Here is a 20,234-nt window from a genome sequence, read left to right as displayed (position 1 = left end):
TAATCCACATGCCCCAAACTTCACATTCTCCAAACACCACCAAACCAGAGCCTCCCACCGCTGTGGATACTCACTGGAGATCTGAGCCGAATGTCCAGTCCCTCTGCCAGTTTTTCCAAGATGACGGAGTATCCGGGAGTGAGGAGGGTGTGGTCACCGGCAAACTGGGCAAAGAATTCATTGTGGTCCCAGGAGCGAGCAGACACCTGGGAAACATCAGGAGAGGTTGGGAAACAAGAGGCGGTGTAAACCCTGGAGCCTGCGCCTGAGGGACAAAAACAGGAGCCCCAGGGTGGGAAAGGCCACCTCAGGCCAGAGGGCAGAGGGCAAAACAGAAAGGTGGGGGTGGGGGGGCGAACAGATAAACCCAGGTGGATACCGCTGCCAGGGAAAGGAGATCTCTCAATAAAGCACAGGAAAGCTTATTTTAGAACAAAAGGTAGACATGATTTGGGCATGGGTACCACTCCCTCATAAAAAGGAAGGTGTATTATACATCAACAACCCTGGACAAGGAGAATTCCATGAGAGGAGAATTGCATTCAATCAACTCCATATATAAATATGCCACCTAGATGTCTTCAACGTGGAAATTCCATAGACGTTGAAATGCAGCATGATTTTGGAAAAGTGTGATTCCAATTGCAAAGAATCACCAAATGGAAACAAGAATTGTTGTCCCTGCCCGCCCCACCGAAGAGGATTATTAAGTGAGGGGTCATCCACAGAACCGCTCTTCAATGTATAGCATATCCAAGTATCGAGATCACAGTTGGTGACATGAATTAGGCAAGTTTAAATTTATTTTAGCAAGATGAACAGATCCTAATTGCGAAGATGCTCTATTCTGGTTTCTTAGGAGCAGTGTTTTCAGCCCACAGTTGCACAGAAATGGCTCGAGGGCCCCCAAGGAGGGCAAGGGAGAGGCAAGGAGGGCGGTGGACACTGGCTCTTGCCTCCTCCCTGACTCAGCCCAGCAGCCCTCCTGTATTCAGGTTTACGGACTGGGTGTCTTCACAGGCATTATTTGAAGACAGGTTTCTCTTGCTTTAAAAAAAATTTTTTTTCAAAACCACTGTGGGGTTCATATACTCTAAAGTCCTGGTTTTTGATCTTTTAAGCAGCAGATCCATTGTTCCCCGTTTATCCAGACCATCCCAGGCTAAATATTTCAATATATAAAACACACACATACACAGAAACAAGCGTCTTCAAAGCCCACCTGATGGAGGTTGTTGCCACAGGCATATTCCAGGTTACTGAGATGGAACTGAAGGACCTGCTCCTCCAGCTCACTGAATTGGATTCCAGACTCCTTAATAAAAGCTTTGTAGATCTCCTCTATCTTTTCTGCAATGGGAATGGAGCAAAGCAGAAAAAAAACTTTAACATTATTCTCGAATTCCTTATCTTTTGCGTTCCACCTCCTTCAACCTGCAAGGCCCCAAACTTCTGAAGACCTTTCCCAGGTAAACTCAGGGGGAAAGAGTATCTGTCTTGACAAGGTTGGTTTCTCTCAGGAAGTAAAGGCTTATCTTAATGGGGAACAAAACTATGCAGGTTCTATGTCTTCAACCATGTTTCATTTCTGCTTAGTTGAGAAACTATTTCTTCTTTTGCTCAAGATAAAGGAAAAGTAACCCTTGCACATATAAAGACAGAGAGAGGATTCCCATTCCCTTTCTGGTCCTACTGCCATCACCTTAAAGTCAAGTTCTTATAACAGCTCACTTCAACTAAGAGACCTATCATAGACTGACTACTGGCTATCTTCTCTCCCAAACATTCCAAATATTCCATCATGGACTTTCATCATGCCAACCCTCTGGCTCAACACCTTTAATTAATGGTTCTCCATTGCCTATGTAATAAATTCCAAAACCCACAGCCAGACAGTGTTAGCACATTTTTAGCCTTTCCAAAGACGGCAAACACCACCTGTCCACTCACAGGCTCTGCTGCACTGCTACTCAGTCTTTTCCTGGTAAATGCCAACCCTGCAAAGTCTGCTACTACCACGCCTCTCCCTGGAATGCCCTCCCCACCCCGGTCCCATCCATCCTTTACAGACCAGCATCACCTGGTCACTACCAGCCTCAGGAATCGCTCCTTGGTTATCAACCCCCAGCACTTATCTATCCCATTCACCTGGAACTTTCAACTACATATACACCGCCCCGTGACATCGTTCCAATGATTGTCTTAGATTCCTTTTTTTGGGGGGCGGGGGAAGGCTTGTGCCTGACAAATTATAAGAATCTTAGCACAGGTTACTTCTTTATAACCTTCCCAGTGATGACAACCACCCAACAGATACACTGCAGTCTCAAAGCTTCTATAAAGTATTGTGCACATGCTTGACTAGAAACAGAACTGAGTATCAGTTAACTTTTTTTTTTTTTGACAACTCAAGGTTCTCATTAAAATGTTCCATTCTTATGCTAGACTGTAGTATGGGGATGTCTGTGGCACCTCTGTGCTAGGCTTTTGCCCCTAGACCACTGGGCTTTTTTCCACTTTTAATACCTTTTTGTAGCAATCCCACCCTTGCCTCCTGCTATGTAGTTTCTATTTTCCTTTAGGTTTTGTAGAGGTGTGGGAAGAACCAAGACTGCTAGAACAGTATAAACAGACTGAGAGAAGCCTTAGTGTGATTTCTACGTAAATAACGTTTAAAAGCTTTAGTATATTTGCTTTGTGAAATTCACTCTAGCTTCTTAGTATTTATATTTTTGTCTTTTCAGCTAAATGCTAATAAGGTGAGAGCTCAGACAGCTGAGATACCGCTAGGCAGGCTCTAACTGTAACCTCATGTAGAGATGTGCGCACTATTATTAAAGCTTTTCCAAAAATATACTAATAAGATGAAACAACTACTTACACAGTAAGTGTTGCTGATCTCCCCTTAATAACTTGTTTTAAGTAAAGCCAAGACAAAGCAATATTATTAACTTTTGTATTTGGTAGCCCTGAAAGAATCGTAAAGAAAACCCCCACCCAGCGACTACCACACATGTGCAAAAACACTAATCAGATTCTGAGAACATCCTGCAACTCCGCCTAGTTGCTGTCTTCATTTCCAGAAAATTCAACAACTCACCACTTGGTCTGGACACCACATTTGGTTAAATGTTCCCTGTCAACCCCAGTAAGTTTCTAAAAATGTTCTGTTATGGTTTGTCAGTCAACACTTACTAAGGGCGATTAGAATGTGGGTTGGTCTCAGAGGCGAAGAATTGAGGCCTCCGGGGCTGGGGGGGGAGGGGGGTTAGCAGCGTGGGGCAGTGGGGCAGTGGGGCAGGCAGGGAGAGAGGATAAAAAGAGGAGACAGACAGTCCCTGCTATTGAGAAATGTACCCCAAACCGAGACAGAGCGTATGCCAGGACGGAGACTTGAGACCCCTCGCACAGAAACACATAGCTGAAGCAAATTAATACCCTGCCAACTGAATTCAAATGCTCATACTGTAAGAAACTCTGACATGCTTCCAAGAATTACAAGTGAATACATTCAGGTCATGAAATTGTAGGTTAAATAAATATCAATTTAAGAAGCAATATAGTAAGATCTCAGCGGGCGCCCGCAGGGAAATGAGCTGTTACAGCCAGGTTTTCTAAAGGGTTGTGGTGAATATTGTCCATTTAGTACCAAAGCCTAAAAACTTTGAATTAAAATTCTTAAATCATACTACAGAGTCTTGCATTCTTAAACAAAATATACTGGAAAAAAATCTTAACCTACTGTCCAAAAAAGAAAAGAAATCCTTTCACACAGGAACTCTTATCTAGAAGAGTCATTATGTGGTGGCTTGTTATTCACATAGAGCTTACCACATGCTTCCTTAAAAGTAAGCTCTTCTGGGAAATTGAAAATTAAACATTTAAATAATTTTTTTAAACATTGGCTATTGTGTAAAGACGTGTGTGTGTGTGTGCATGCACACACACACACACGCATCTAAAGGTCCCTGAGGCAGCTCTGCTACCCTCTGTGGAACGGTCAGTTCAAAAGGAACGCTCCTAAGGACTATTCTTATAGCATCCATCCAGGCTTGTGGATGAATGATGCTACCGCTAATCAAGCTTAGGTTAGAATGAGACTCAGATGAAACAATCAGAACACCATTCTCCCCATACCTCCTAAAGGGACATCTTGGAGCTGAGTCTTATCCTTCCTCCACTCAGAGACCACATCCAAGAGAGCATTAAAATGAAAATCCATGCGCTTGTCAATAGTGGGGTCAGTTATTCTTCCACCTTCCTGAATTAAGTCACATCTTTCTCCAAATTTATGCATGCTGATGCCAAGCTTCAAAATAATAAGAATAAGAAGGTGAAAAGTTTTCCCTGGAAAAAACAGGTACAGGTTCTAAGCTGAAATCAGACAGAGCTCTCATGGAGAAAAGGGTCTAGGACCTCTCAAAAACAAATGCTGATTGGGGAATGGCAGCAAAGTAAGGCAGTGAAAAACCAGCATGGAATCTGAGAATGTAAGGGTGCCAGCAACAGCTTCTATGCCATGCCCTCCACAGCTTTCCAGCCAATATTTATCAATGTTTCGGATGCTATAGCTGTGCACCGCCTCTCCCTGCTCTGACATCCTATTTCCTCTAGGGAATCTCATGTGAAAGAGCACACAAACACACAAACACTCACAGAAGTTGAAATTGAATTGACTGTCAATAAATAGTTCAGAAGAATCCTTGGGCCTACCATAGGTCTTCAAAGACACTAGGTAGGTTTGCCTGATGAAAGATTTGATTCTCAGATAAACAATGAATACTTTTTTTTTAGTATAAGTATGTCCCAAATATTGCATGCAAAATATCCCGTGTAATATTTGGGACATACTTATACTAAAAAAATTATTGTTGTTTATCTGAAAGTCAAATTTAGGTGGGCATTCTGTAATTTTGTTTGCTTAACCTGGCAACCCTAACCAAGTGGCCTGCAAATAACGCACAAATACAATTAAAGACCTTGGGGCGGGGGGGGGGGGGGGGAATATTTTAAGTCCTCTAGTTCCACCTTCGCAGAAAGGAAGAACTATACTTGTTCTTGTTTACTTTTCAGAGGGCATGAGGGGGCAAGAAATCATTTTGGGGTTGTTACATGTTATTTAGAAGCATATTAACACTGCACACAAGCAAACTGAGACAATTTTTTCTTTTCTTTATCTACAATACAAATCTTAAAGAAACCCACTTGTTCACACATGAGTGCTACTGGGTTGTTAATACAGCCGTTGACAATCTGGGCTCCTCGTCCCACTGTGACGCCTGTGAAAGACTTATCATCCCACACTCGGCCTCCAATTCTGTCTTTGGCCTCCAGGACAGTCACCTAAAAAGACAATCAGGGAAGCTGAATAGGATGCAGTATAAATGTACAGTGACATTGTTAAATGAGTTTCACATCTCGTTAATGTATTAGTATATTATTAGAGAAACAACTTTAAAAAGAGGGCAGTGTGCATATGATCCAGCAATCCCACTCCTGGGCATATATCCAGACAAAACTATAATTCAAAAAGATACATGCACCCCTATATTCATAGCAGCACTACTCACAATAGCTTAGATATGAAAACAACCTAAATGTCCAACGACGAATGGATAAAGAAGATGTGGTACATATATACAATGGAATACTACTTAGCCATAAAAAAGAATGAAATAATGCCATTTGCAGCAACATGGATGGACGCAGAGATGATCATACTGAGCGAAGTAAGTCAGAAAGAGAAAGACAACTACCATATGATATCACTTATATGTGGAATCTAAAATATGCCACAAATGAACTTATTTACAAAACAGAAACAGACTCACAGACACAAAGAACAGACTTGTGGTTGCTAAGGGGGAGGGATGAATTGGGAGTTTGGGATTAGCAGATGCAAACTATTATATATAGAATGGATAAACAACAAGGTCTTACTGTATAGCACAGGAAACTATATTCAATATCCTGTGATAAACCATAATGGAAAAGAATGTATACATACCTATATGTATAACTGAATCACTTTGCTGTACAGCAGAAATTAACAAACTGTAAATCAACTCTACTTCAATAAAATAAATTTAAAAAAAAAAGAGGGCAGTGTGAATAGTAGCCAAAGTAGATGTTAAAAACAAACAACCCAGGCTCTAGCAAGGAGTAAATGAGTGGTCTGCTGGAGAAGCCCCTCAAACTGTTTCCTCTCAAATCCCAAAATGATAAGACTGGATGAACTAGCATGTGAAATGCAAATTGAAAGCTTTTATTAAATAGTATTCCATACATTAAAAGGCACTCTTAAAAACTAAGTTAAAGAGGTGGTTTTGTCCTATGAAATATCTATGTCTGTAGCAAAATTCCTTTAGCATTGGTAAACAGGCCTTAACTTCCCTATGACTATTATTAAAAAAAAAATCATATGTCATTATATCTAAGTATGGCCTCACAGGCTTGGCCAAAGCGGGTTGGTCCCACACCCAGACCGTTTTATCTCCTCCAAATTTCTGATGCTGTTGGTGGTGGGAGCTGCTCTCAGGTGGACAGCCCTGTGGCTCAAAGAGCTTCACTGCCCTTGGTTGTAGTAACTGAAAATGTGAATCCTCTTCAGGGCAAAACCAGTCCTTTCATTTCTGGATCCCTAAAAGCACTCCTTCAAATTGCTCCAGGAGGCTCCCCGAGCTAACCATCTCTTAGGTTAGGAGGAGTCCACTTCCTCACCACGAGGGAGAGGGGTGGCCTCCCCAGGGTCTCCTTAGAGAAAGGGGAGAATAACAGAGGTCCCCTGAATATTCTTCTTCCTTGGACCTATATTTCTCATTTTATCCAACTAGAAAGGCTACAGCTTGTGATTCTCCCCTCCCCACCTTCTTTCTCTGACTTCAGATGAACTCAGAACCATCCGTTTCTAGTTTCTTTTTAGTCTATAAGAGGAAGGCTGAACATTAAAGACAGCACCCCTCCTAGACTTTGGCTAGGACTAACCTTCCTTGTAACATAAGGAAGTGGGTTTCCCAAGTGAAAAACGAACAAGAAACCTTGGCCCTAATATCTAATGCTGAAATACATAAATGACCAATTAAAACAGCTCATAGCTTAATACCACTTAGACAATATTTAGAAATGCAAACACACTTCTTATACATTCAACTCAGATTCTTCTGTTTTGTCAGCAATATATATAGAATCCAAGACGTAAGTCTTGCATTCCACCAAAAGGAAAACCTCTTAGGCAGAGCCATTGAAAACTTTCTCATTGCCGAAACTCCTCCAGCAGAGGAAAACGTTGTGAAAAAGAAGTTGTTTCTTTCAGCCAGAGAGAGTACAGCAAAAGACTATTTCAATTCTACCAAATTGATTTTCACGTTTGGTTTAACGGAAAACCAAAGTCCTTGCAAAACAAGTTTTTTAAAAAGGAGAAATGAATCAGACATAGGAAGTCCCAGAAATTTGGAAGATTTGAATGAATCTAACGGAAATTAGATACTGAATTGCACAATTTTTGTTTTTTTGTAATCGTCTCTATTTTGGCTAATTTTAATTAGATACTGAATTGCACAATTTTTGTTTTTTTGTAATTGTCTCTATTTTGGCTAATTTTGAACAACTAGAATAAGGCAACATACTAGATAAAATGAAATAATATCCTTCTCCTTGGGGAAGAAGGCTACCTCAAAAATATACAGTACTTTAAAAGTCACATAATTCTGTCTTAACCCTGGATTAACTAATTCAATCCTGCTTCCAAAAGCAAAGATTTTTGTTTTCCAGAGTAAGGTTCAAAGTGTGATTTGCATAAGAAAATGTAACTGGATATTTCATTAACTTTTATGCAGGAAATGGTGAATTTCCAAGCTGCTATTTGTTGTCTCAAACTATTGCAGAAACAAAGGCTTTTTCTTCGCTGCTGTGTCAATAACGACATGTCAAGAATTTCTGCTTTTTTTATTTTACTTTTTATTTTATTTTTTGGCCACACCACGTGGCATGCAGGATCTTCGTTCCCTGACCAGGGATCGAACCCATGCCCCCTGCAGCGGGGGTGCGGAGTCTTAACCACTGGACCGCCAGGGAAGTCCCAAGAGTTTCTGCTTTAATATCATCTTAGAGTCTCTTGCGTCTTGCCCATCATAGTCTAAAATCCTCTCCAAAGCTGCTGGAGTTTCTATTTCCTCTACCTTTCTTTAATTAAACCAATTTCAAATTTTGTATCTTTTCTAGGATCTATTGTAAAGATATAAAGATATAATGTATTTAGCATGCTTTGCTAAAATCAGAAACTAGTTTCCAAGTCTTAGAACATTTGGACCAAAGGAGCAGTTAACCATCCGTTTCCACCTCCATGTCCCCCAAATCTTACCTTAATTCCAAAGTTATGCAGTTGCCTAGCAGCTGCTAATCCTGCTGGACCAGCCCCAATAATGATGACTGATTTCTTTACCAAAAAATAAAGAGAAAGAAAAGAAAAAGAAACAAAAATCCAATTAGAGCAATGAAAACAATATAACAGAAGGTACTAACTGCCAAGCAACTGTTCGTTCATCTGTATTTCCTTGATGTCCTGTCTGTACAAGTTATTTCCCTAAGGAATACATTAGTACTTGTCCTGAGTCAGCCCTTCCTCCTTTCTACTGTCTAGAGGAACAGTGATTGATATTCTCTTCCCTTGGAAAAATGCATATTCTACAAAAGTCTTGCCTTATAACTTTTATAGTGCTTACGGGAGTTTTACTTGTATTATGAACATTAATGTACTAGCATTTATCACGACCGATGGTGGTAGTATTGCTAGAGCTACAGTCACCTACGTTGTGATAATCTTTAGGAAGAAGATGCTGGTCAGTGCCGACAGTGAGAACTCCTGTGTTGATGAGACCTTTCCTCGTCATAAAATAAAGTATCCTCTCCACTTCCTGAACACATCGGATGCGCACGAGACCCCGGACGATGATGTGAGGAATACATTTCTGAGGAGTAAGAGCTTCCTGTGTTTGGAAATAAAATCAAACTGTTAAAACAAACCAACCAACCAAAAACAACTCTTGGTTCCTCAGAAAGTGAAACGTAGAATTACCATATGACCCGGCAATTCCACTCCTATGTATTTACTGGAAAGAACTAAAAACATAGGTTCAAAACAAATTCACAGCAGCACTATTCAAATTGCCAGAACAACCAAGTGTCCATCAGTGGATGAAAGGATAAAGGAAAGGTGGTCTATCCATACATGGAATATTATTTGGTCATAAAAAGAAGTGAAGTGCTGATGCATGCTACAACAGGAATGAACCTTGAAAACATTATGCTAAGCGAAGAAGCTAGTTACAAAAGGCCACGTATTGTATGATTCTGTTTCTATGAAATACCCAGAACAGGCAAATCTTATAGAGACAGAAAGTAGGCTAGTAGTTGTCAGAAGCTGGGGGAAGGGAGGAATGGGGAGTCTCTGCTTAATGGGTGTGGAGTTTCCTCTTGGGGTAATGAAAAAGTTCTAGAACTACATAGAACTGAAGGTTACACAATACTGTATACGTATTTAATGCCACTGAATTATCCATTTTACAATGGTTAAAAGGGTAAAAATGGTAAATTTTATGTTGTGTGTGTTTTACTACAATTTAAAAAAAAAAAATCACTTCTCCAGGTAATTGGAATCCATCATTTACCACTAAGATATAGTAAGACCAAAGGAAGGTCTGCCTGGAGAAGGAAAAAAAGGAGAAAGGGACAAAAGAAGCACACAGCACTCTGCGTTTTATCACCTAAGTTTCCCCTCACAGAGAATGACTGACCCGGGGAGTGGGGAGGCAGACCATACCACAAATATATTACTGACTCAATAAGCCACACAACAAAGGCCATTACAGAAACCCAGGATGCTGCTTGCACTGGCAGCAGAAAAAGCTGGATACTCATCACTGATAAGACGGGGGGAATGGGGCTTCCCTGGTGGCGCAGTGGTTAAGAATCTGCCTGCCAATGCAGGGGACACGGGTTCGAGCCCTGGTCTGGGAAGATCCCACATGCCGCGGAGCAACTAAGCCCGTGAGCCACAAGTACTGAGCCTGCGCGTCTGGAGCCTGTGCTCGGCAACGGGAGAGGCCACGATAGTGAGAGGCCTGCGCACGGCGATGAAGAGTGGCCCCCGCTCGCCACAACTGGAGAAAGCCCTCGCACAGAAACGAAGACCCAACACAGCCAAAAATAAATAAATAAATTAATTAATTAATTAAAAAAAAAAAAAAAGACATGGGGGGAATGGACTTAGGAACTTGTAAAAAAAAAAAAAAAAAGACACTGCCTTTCTCTTTTCACCCCAGCAGCTTTGGCAAGGCCTTGGTCCGTTTCAAAGATTCAAGAGTAATGTGGCCTCTGCCCAGTGTCATGAAGTTAGAACAGGCTTGGGCCATGTGGGCGGTGGCGGAGGGGGGAGGGGGGAGAGGGGAGGGGGCCCACCTACCCCGGCCTCTCCTCTACTTGTCCCCAAGCTCCAGCTCCAACAGAACCTGAACACAGGAAGATGACTATATACTCAAAATGTGAAAGAAATAACGTGTACAACATTGGCTTGGATTGCTGCAGAAGATTAAAACACGTGTTTGTATTCATGACGTCAAAAAAAAAAAAATCACGATGAAAGATCCCGCGCTCCGCAAAGAAAGATCCCGCGTGCCACAACTAAGACCTGACGCAGCCATAAAAATAAAATAAATAAATAAAGATTTAAAAAATCATTTCAAAGTTTGACCCCTTTAAAGCAACCATATTTGAGTTTTCCCACTAGAGTATTAAATAAATACGATACTTGCTATCTTCTTATTACAAATTAAAATAGATCCACACTGGTAAGTGGAGGATTATTATTATTTTTTTTAATTAATTAATTAATTAATTAATTAATTATTTTTGGCTGTGTTGGGTCTTCATTTCTGTGCGAGGGCTTTCTCTAGTTGTGGCAAGCGGGGGCCACTCTTCATCACGGTGCGCGGGCCTCTCACTATCGCGGCCTCTCTTGTTGCCGAGCACAGGCTCCAGACGCGCAGGCTCAGTAATTGCGGCTCACGGGCCCAGCTGCTCTGCAGCATGTGGGATCTTCCCAGAACAGGGCTCGAACCTGTGTCCCCTGCATTGGCAGGCAGACTCTCAACCACTGCGCCACCAGGGAAGCCCGGATTATTTTTTTTATAAGATTCTTCTCCTGTATAAGTCAAATTTCAAAGTCAACTAAAAAGAAATGGGAAGAAAAATGAACCCAAGGCTGTTTCTGAAAAGTGCATCTTCACAACTTATTTACAGGAAATTCTGACCACAGTTTTGTTTAGTTCAGCAAATGTTTATTGAATACCTCCCTCAAGCCTGCTGGAGAGGAAATGAGTAATTCTACCTTGCCCAACCCACTCACCTGGGTGTAATTCATATAAACTGCATTTATAGCCATAACTTAATCAAGTCATCTCAGACTGGAGTCTAATTCAGTGAAATACCAGGGTGGAACTGGAATATCTTTCTTTAATCAAGATTTCTTTGGCAGTTTTGCAAAATGTTCTGCATTCAGCAGTCACTCAAATAATTGCAGAAGAAATTAATAAACTGGAAAAACACTAGGGTCAGGAAAGCCTCTGCTTTAAAAAAAAAACAAAACTCGTGGTCCCACCCTGCCCACCCTCTAATTTACCTTCATCCCTTTCAAGGTGGGCACTGTGTGAGGGCCCTAACATTTATTCAGTCCCAGCAAAAAGCGAATCGCTGGTCTCAGATGCTTGAGGATAACCAGGTGAGTCAGAATCCCTGCCCTCGAGGGGTTTATAATCCAATCTTTAATGTTTTATTCTTTTTTCTCCTGGTATTGTCATTGGAACTCCTTGAACCAAATTTTGCACCATATAACTAGAGAGTGAAGAATTCTGAAGACATATGGTCTAAAGTGGTGGTTCTCAGGAAGGGGAGACTTTGCCCCCATTTGGCAATATCTGGAGACATTTTTGGTTGTCACAACTGGGGGAAGGGGGTGCTATGGCATGTGGTGGGTAGAGGTCGGGGATGCTGCTTAAACATCCTATGATGCAGAGGACAGCCCCGACACAGAGAGTATCCACCCAAATGTCAAGAGTCCTGAGGTGGAGACACCCGGATCCAAAGGTTCTGTCCACAGACAAAGCAACTTCTCTCCTTAACAGAAGTCTGTGTCCATGTGCTGTTGGCTAACGCACCCTTCACTCACCTTGCAGTTAGTATACCACAGGGCGAGGATGAGGTTCCTCAGAGCCAGGTACATGGTGGGGTCTCGGGAATACTCTGGGAACTCATAGAGCTCATCCAGCTCCATCACGTCTGGCCTCACGCACAAGGCTTTGCCGCACTCGTTGGGCTGGTAGAAAGGCTGGAAGTACCGGTTCATGCCTGGAACTGAGAGAAGACGCAGAATGGGCAAACCTCACAAGCTGTAAATTCTAAATCTGGGTAAATTGAAGAGCAAAAAGAAACCAGAAAGGAGAGCCTAGACAAGCTCCCCAGTCTGTCCTACATAAATATTTCCACTTCCTCTGTCCAGTTAGACAAAATAGGCATGAATTAAACAATTTGTTTTTCCCATTCTTTCTTCAAAAATTCAATTTCTGTGGCATGGAAATTTTTTTTTTTTTTTTAATTTTTCAGCCACGCCACACAGCATGTGGGATCTAGTTCCCCGACCAGGGATCAAACCTGTGTCCCCTGCAATGGAAGGACAGAGTCTTAACCACTGGACCAGCAGGAAAGTCTGGAATTTTTTTTTTTTAATTTTTGATTGTGGTTAAAAAAAACACGTGCCATAAAATTTACCATCTTAATCATGTTTGAGTGTTACCATTCAGTAGTGTTCAGTATATTCACATTGTTTTCCAACAGAGCTCCAGAACATCTTCATCTTGCAAGACCAAAATTCCAAACCCAACCGAATGCCAAGTCCCCATGGAAATATATCTTAAAAGAAACTTTCATTGGAATTTTTCTGATTATAAAATTAATAGGTTCACAGAAGTAAATAACAATCACTAACCACTGATAATCCTTGAGCGGTGTTAACATTTAGGAGTATAGTCTAACCTTCGTTCTGTTTCTATGAATAGAGAATATAAATATAACTGATATTTTTTCTTACAAAGCCAGAAAAAAATGCAATGAAAAGGCTGTTTTTCCTACCTGCTTTTCAAGAACAGTGTCCCATGTCATTAAATATGACTTCAATGGACATATAATATTATCTTATTTATTATTTAACCACTCCCCTATTGCTGGGCATTTAAATTTCATCCAATTATTTCACTATTATAAACAATGCCACACAAATCTTTGGACTCACTTTTGATAATCTTTGATAATTTATTTAGGATAAATTCCTACATCCAAAGTACATCTATTTTAAGGTTTTTGATTCATGCTGCCAAATTGTCCTTCATAAATGTATACACTAATGGTATCTGAGTTGCCTGTTTTATTCCTCCTTCATTAACACTGGGATTTATCACTTCAGCTTTGATTTTGACCGCACCTGCATTTTTAGAGGGCCCAGTGTTATTAGTTAAAAACCTTAAGATAGGGCTACAATGTCAAAATCTACTTGCACCATCAAAGATGAAGTTTGTTAGCGTGGAGATGATCTACAATTCTTGCTTGTACGCCAAGAATTCTGATGGAGAATTTTAAAGATCCCTTTAAAGTAAATGGTTATCAGTCTGCCTGCTTTAACCTGAAGTTTTTTCAAGAGTGGGTTGTTTGGCTGAGATTAGCAATGGCATAATTAGAAGCAGAAAGGCTCAGGGAGAAAAAAGAAGGGTGGCTCATAGAGTCAAAACTTTCTTCTAGCATGTCAGAGTGAGTAGGTACTATCATCAAATTATGCAGCTACCCAACTTTCAAAGAAATGCTCATTAAACTCCGTAGGCATGATTCCTGGACAAGTGTTACAGGCTTTCCCACTGACTGAGGGAAAAATTAACTGTCCAATATATACAAATGATATGAGCGATCCACAGTGAAACCAGATCCATGAAATAATGAGGTGCTTTGTAGCAAGCTGCACACATTAAAAAAAAAATCTTTTCCGTTCTGCTCACCTACATATTTCCAGGGCAAGGGCGGAGGGAGGAGGGAAAGCAGGGAGGGCCAGGACCAGCTCTCACCCAGCACAGAGGGGACTGCCTTGGAGTGCTCCAGCTTCCCAGGACTGGTGTCGCTGGCCGCGCGGTGTGTGCTGGTGCAGGACGGGCTCATGCCAACGCAGTCGGGGTAGTAGGCAGAGAGCAGGGGTGCTGCCACGCTATCTTTCAGCAAAGGAGGTAGGATGAGCATGGAGTACCACCAATGGTTGGAAACTTCTGACACTCTCTGCAAGGGGGCAGAGCAAAACGAAGAGGGACAATGGCAAACAAGAAATGTACATGCAGAGTCAGCCAAGGACAGACGGTTCTCGTCGTGTCATTCATTCTCATTCATCCTTAACCCTTCTACTCTGCCTTCTCCCACTCCATAGTCCTAGGCCAGAGTTCTGCACAGGAATATTTAGAAACAAAAAATGCCTGATGAGACCTGGAGAGAATGTTTCCTAGGCCGAGTTTTTTCAGATCTTCAGCGATGGCCTCCCCCTTTCCCTCCCTCAAAAAACCCCACCAACACCAGGTAAGTCTTAAAGCTACCCCCACTGACTATACTGCAAGCCCAGGTTTGTTTAAGTCCGACATGAGAAACTTCTTTCTGTTCCGTAATCATTTATCACCCATCCCTTCCCCCTTTTAACTGAGGACCTAAAGATAACTGAAATTACAAAATTCAGCAGAAAAAACAATTCTCTGGAGTACCAGTCCAAACAGTACTGCTTTTTGCCAGAGGCTACTAAAAAAACTTCAGGGGGAAAAGTACATGACAATCATCAAAATAAAATGTTCCATGTAGAACTGAATTGAAAAATCTATTTTCAGTCTTAAAATATGTGATCATATTCCAGAGCTGATTTAACATACTGAGTCATTCGATCAAAGCAGCCCCGTGATGACTAACTATTGTAATAAAAATAAAATTTACCTGGCTTCTATAGTGAAACTGCCACATATCCTATGTTAGGCAGCCTTTGCTAAACATGATCTTGAATGTACGCTCCAGGAATTCTAGGAATCTGATAGAGGAGAACTCTGGGCTCAGGGACCCTCTGATGTTAGTTATCCAGGCTCCACGCAAATGCCACTTGCCATCAAGCAGGGGTTTGTGAACTCAAGATGCATTTTATTTGCCCTTCAAAGTCCAAATCTGGGGCAAGCATTTTTCAGCTTACTACAAACCCTAACACCCCCCATAAGTCACTCCCAGCTGCTTCACACATTTATTTTACTTGCCCGGCCCATGAAGGCTTTTCAGTTTGCAATCTTTGTTCTCAAGGCTTGTTTTAGGTTTGGCTACCCTTGAGCAGCCTGTGCTGGACCAAAAAGAAGGAAAGCTTCAGTTCCTTCTCCAACGCACCAGGGCTGCCTCTATGGACCCCCTTCCTGGCTCAGACAGAGTAAAACTGGGTGTTCAGATCCTGACCCTCGAAATGGACCAAGTAGAGGGCAGAATGCAGATGCCTTAAAAAAACAAGAACCCCCCAAAATAAAATAAAATAAACCAACCAAAAAAAAGGGAGAAAAAAGAGAGGAAAAAACAAAAACAAACCACGCACCCAAGCGCTTCCCATTCTAATCCACTTCCTGGGCCTTGCAGCTGTGTTGGGAAATTAAGTCAGGACCCAAGAGAGACCCTGCCATCGCTACCTGCCCCAGGCTTTCTTCCCCTTGGAAGCCCACCTGAGGGCGCGCCAACCAGCCTCTGGCTTAGAGTAGGAGAAACTCAGTGACTAGTAGACAAACACGTGGTCTCGCTATTCCGAGGGCGTTAGCACACTCAGCATTCCGGGACACCTGACGATAATTCTGTCGATATGCCATCAAATGTTCCACTCTCGCTTTTAATACACATACCACTGAAGAAACTGTGCTGGATATAGTCAGTCTATTAGCATATTTAATGAAATGCCCACTACACTCAGTTAAAAAGTTGTCTCCCCAAATTCACATCTACCCAGAACCTCAGAATGTGACCTTATTTGGAAACAAGGTCTTTGCAGATGTAATTTGTCACACTGTAGTAGAGTGAGTCCTAAATTCACTCTAATGTGTCCTTATAAGAAGAGAAGAGACACAGGGACCGGGAGACACACAAGAGGAAAAAGGTCATGTGAAGATGGAACAGAGATTGGAGTGACGTGGCTATAAGCCAAGGAATGCCAGGGATTGCTGGGAACGCCAGAGCTGGAAAAGGCAAGGAAAAATCGTCCCCTAGAGACTTCAGTGGGAACACGGCCCTGCTAACACCCTAATTTCAGATTTATAGCCTCTAGAACTATGAGACAATAACCTTCTGTTGCTTTAAGCCCCCCAGGTGGTGGCAATTTGTCCCGGCAGCCCTAGGAAACTAATACAGGCACTCAAAATTTAGAAACTGCTTTAAAGGTAACCCCAGAATCCATACGAATAGAAAAAGGGTAGCAGGTATCGGTGACATGGCTATAAACCTGCTCCGGACTCTTTCTTAACCAAAGACAAAAATAAATAACGGGCAGATGAATATCCAGGGACTCTTCCAAGCTTTTTACAGTGCTTATATCCCAAGAATATGGCCTCTGTCCTAAAGTTCAGACTCCTTGCACGCAAAATGGTCTGAATACTAGGGAAAATATTCTTTAAGGTATTTGTAAGTGTATTTAAAGTTATTTTTTCCTTTCTTTCTGTAATGTCATCCTGTCTACCCTAGATCCAGAAATTATTTAGGCCACTGCTTTACTATGGAAATGTTTGACGGTACAACTGTTCTTTTTTTAAATGTGTGTGTGTGCGCGCACGCACGCACACGCGCGGGCATCTCACACAGCCCTTTATGTAACAGAACAGATATGCTAGGTGTCAATTCTCCCTTTGCCTAAACATCAGTCACAGTCCCTGGGTTTCAGACACCTAGAAAAACTACAAACTACCTTGGATCGCTGTAATGCAGAATAACTCAGAAACTCAGAATTTTAAAAAATCATTTTCTGAAACAGCTATTGGATCTAGCCATGTGGCAAAATTGGCCAGCTCAGGTAGCAAAGTTTCCTAAGACAAATGAAATGTGATGAGGCTCTGCCAGCTGCTTCCCCTTCCACATCTGGGCAGGGATGGGACAAAGCAGTTATGCTGAGGTCACAATACACAAGAACACTCTCACAGCTGAATCTGGGCCAAGACCATCAAATTATGGGCCTCTTGTTCTTTTCCTGGAACGATTCAAGTGGAGAGAAGGTCATAAAGTCGCCCTTGAAAAACAAGTATAACAAGTCTGGTCCCTGCAGGAAGGCAAGGTGTCCGTTTCTTCCTTTTTGTTTCCTTTTAACATAGAGCAATAACATTTTAGTTTTTTTTGTTTTTTTTTTAAGTTGGGAGAGGATCACCCACAATACCACTATTGCTAGCATTTTCATCATGTTATCCTGTTAGAATAAAACCCCTTGGATCAGCAAGCAAAAAAAGAGAGATACTCATAAAACTGTTACTGTCATTTACTTATAGCACTTATCACTGAAGGCCTGACGCACTCTAGTCTAGAACATGCAGAAATACTCACTAGATCCTCTGGAAGCGAACAATGATCTGAGGTCTCAGGCTGCAAAAACAATACAAAAAACAAGCATTAATTAGGTTTAATTATAAAATATAGTCTTAAGTGTCAATTACCTTCAATAAGATACCCCTTTTCACTGATTAGACTGGTAAAAAAAAAAAAGTGTGATAAAACACCACATGAGTGAGGGTGTGGGGAAGACAGCCTCTCTTGTAAGGATGTCCTGGGTGGAAATCTAAAAGAATGTAACCACTCTGGAGAACAATTTGACAAAATACGAAACTTTTAAATGCATGATAATTTGGCATTATCTTGTATAACTGAAGATGTACATAGTATAATTGGTTCCACATCCACAAATTCAGCCAGGCTTGGATTAAAAATATTCAAAAAAAATTGCAGAAAGTTCCAAAAAATAAAACCTGAATTTGCCATGCCCCAGCAACTATTTACATAGCATTTACACTGTATGAGGTACTATACATAATCTAGAGATGAATTAAAGTATATGGGAGGATGTGCATAGGTTATATGCAAGTACTATGCCATTTTATATAAGGGACTTGAGCATCTTTGGATTTTGGTACCTGCGGGGTCCCGGAACCCATCCCTGCAGAGATGACTGTATATGCCCAGCAATTCCAGCCTTGCTATACAGACATACCTCAGAGACATTGTGGGTTCAGCTCCAGATCAACCATTGCAATAAAGCAAATATTGCAATAAAAGTGACTCAAACGAATTTTTTGGTTTCTCAGTGCATATAAAAGTTATGTTTACACTATGCTGTAGTTTACTAAGTGTGCAATAGCAAAAAAAATTACCATACATACTTTAATTGAAAAATACTTTATTGCTAAAAATGCTAACCGTCAATGCAGGGTTGCCACAAACCTTCAATTTGTTAAAAAAATGCATATCTGCGAAGCGCAAAAAAGCAAAGCACAATAAAATAGGGCACACCTGTATTTTCTAGAGAGACCCTCATCCATGTGCACCAAGAGAAGGATTAGAAAATGGTCAAAGGAGCACTGTTCGTAAGAGAGAGAAGCTAAACACAACCCAGAAGTCCATCGAGAGTAGAATGGAGAAGTAAACTGTATTATAGTCAAGAGAATAAACTACAGCTACATGTTACAACATGGATGCCCCTCACAAACATAATGGTGAGTGAAAGAAGCCAGACCCAAGAGCATACATACTGTCTGACTCCATTTACATGAAGTTCAAAAGCAAGCAAAACAGCCATAGTGTTGTTAAGTCAGAGGGGTAAGTAGAGATCCACAGCCATACCACCCTGGATGTGCCTAGTCTCTCTGGTCTCAGAAGCTAAGCAGAGGTGGGCCTGGTTAGTACTTGCATGGGGGAGAAGAGTTAGTAGGTAGTTACTCTGGGGAGGCAAGGGATGGACCCTGTGAGTGAAAGGGGGTGCAAGGGGGCTTCTGAGGGGTTGGTAAATGTTCAGTTTCTTTACTGGGAGCTGGCTAAATGGGGACCCTGAAAGTTCACTGAGCTATGGATTTTGAGTTGTGCATTTTCTGCTTCTATGTTATATTTCAATGAAAAAAAGTTACCTAAATAAACTGAAGACTGGCATACCATATGGCCTGGGAAATCTGGCCCTTGGAATATATTCCAGAGAAACTCTTGCATGTGTGCATGCACTAGGAGAGACGTGCAAGAACGCTCACAGAGCACTGTGTGTAGCTGCCCAAAACCAGAACCCTCACACCTATGAACAGGAGAACAGACATGTTGGGGTAGATTCACACAATGCAAAACTACACAGCAGGGAAAATGAATGAACCAGACCTGCAGGCATCAACATGGATGCAGCTGAAAAACCTCAACGTTAAGTAAGAGAACAAAGCTGCAGAGGAATACACACAATAGGATACAATTTACAACCAATATAAAAATATGCAAAACTGTACACGTTATTTAGGGTTTCATACATATTTATCAACTCTGTAACAAAAAGCAGAGGAAAAATAAATACAAAATTCGAAACACTGTTTGCTCTTGTAGGAGAGGCAGAGGAAGAAAACTACTGGGGGGAGCCCAGGGAGTTGCAGAGGCACTGGTAACGCTCTGTTTCTAAAACCAGGTTGGGGGGTACACAGTGAGTGTTCACCTTCATCCTTTATTCCTCACACACAAGTTATAAATACTTTTTTGGGTCTAAGAATTATTTCATATTAAAAACAACTGGATAGGGACTTCCCTGGTGGTCCAGTGGTTAAGAATCCACCTTCCAATTCAGGGGACACGGGTTCGATCCCTAGTCGGGGAACCAAGATCCCACATGCCGCAGGGCAGCTAAGCTTGTGTGGGGCAACTACTGAGCCCACACACCACAACTACAGAGCCCACGCGCTCTGGAGCCCGCACACCACAACTAGAGAGAAGCCCGAGAAGCCCGTACGCCACAAAGAAGAGCCTGCGTGCTGCAATGAAAGATCCCGCGCGCCCACAACTAAGACCCAAATGCAGCCAAAAATAAATAAATAATATTTAAAAAAAACAAATAAACAAAAAACTGGATATACTGTGACACAGTAATTTTATTTCTA

At 41.6% G+C, this 20,234-nt stretch overlaps 1 protein-coding gene across 2 annotated transcripts in view; it reads right to left on the bottom strand.

Annotated features, from left to right (window-relative positions):
* KDM1B (lysine demethylase 1B) overlaps positions 1–20,234 on the bottom strand; it is a 54,813-nt gene that overhangs the window by 18,445 nt on the left and 16,134 nt on the right. For both annotated transcript variants that reach the window (XM_061194850.1, XM_061194851.1), the window contains 9 exons: positions 17,665–17,703; positions 14,160–14,364; positions 12,221–12,405; positions 8,808–8,984; positions 8,360–8,434; positions 5,206–5,343; positions 4,138–4,309; positions 1,223–1,350; positions 75–206 (listed from right to left, as the gene is read on the bottom strand). In XM_061194850.1, the coding sequence (XP_061050833.1) occupies positions 75–206; positions 1,223–1,350; positions 4,138–4,309; positions 5,206–5,343; positions 8,360–8,434; positions 8,808–8,984; positions 12,221–12,405; positions 14,160–14,364; positions 17,665–17,703 (1,251 nt within the window). The remainder of the gene's footprint in view (positions 1–74; positions 207–1,222; positions 1,351–4,137; positions 4,310–5,205; positions 5,344–8,359; positions 8,435–8,807; positions 8,985–12,220; positions 12,406–14,159; positions 14,365–17,664; positions 17,704–20,234) is intronic.

Source organism: Eubalaena glacialis, chromosome 7 (genome assembly GCF_028564815.1).
Source record: "Eubalaena glacialis isolate mEubGla1 chromosome 7, mEubGla1.1.hap2.+ XY, whole genome shotgun sequence".
NCBI classification, from domain to species: domain Eukaryota; kingdom Metazoa; phylum Chordata; class Mammalia; order Artiodactyla; family Balaenidae; genus Eubalaena; species Eubalaena glacialis.
Note: the sequence above shows the minus strand (reverse complement) of the source record. Positions and strands in the feature narration are given on the sequence as shown.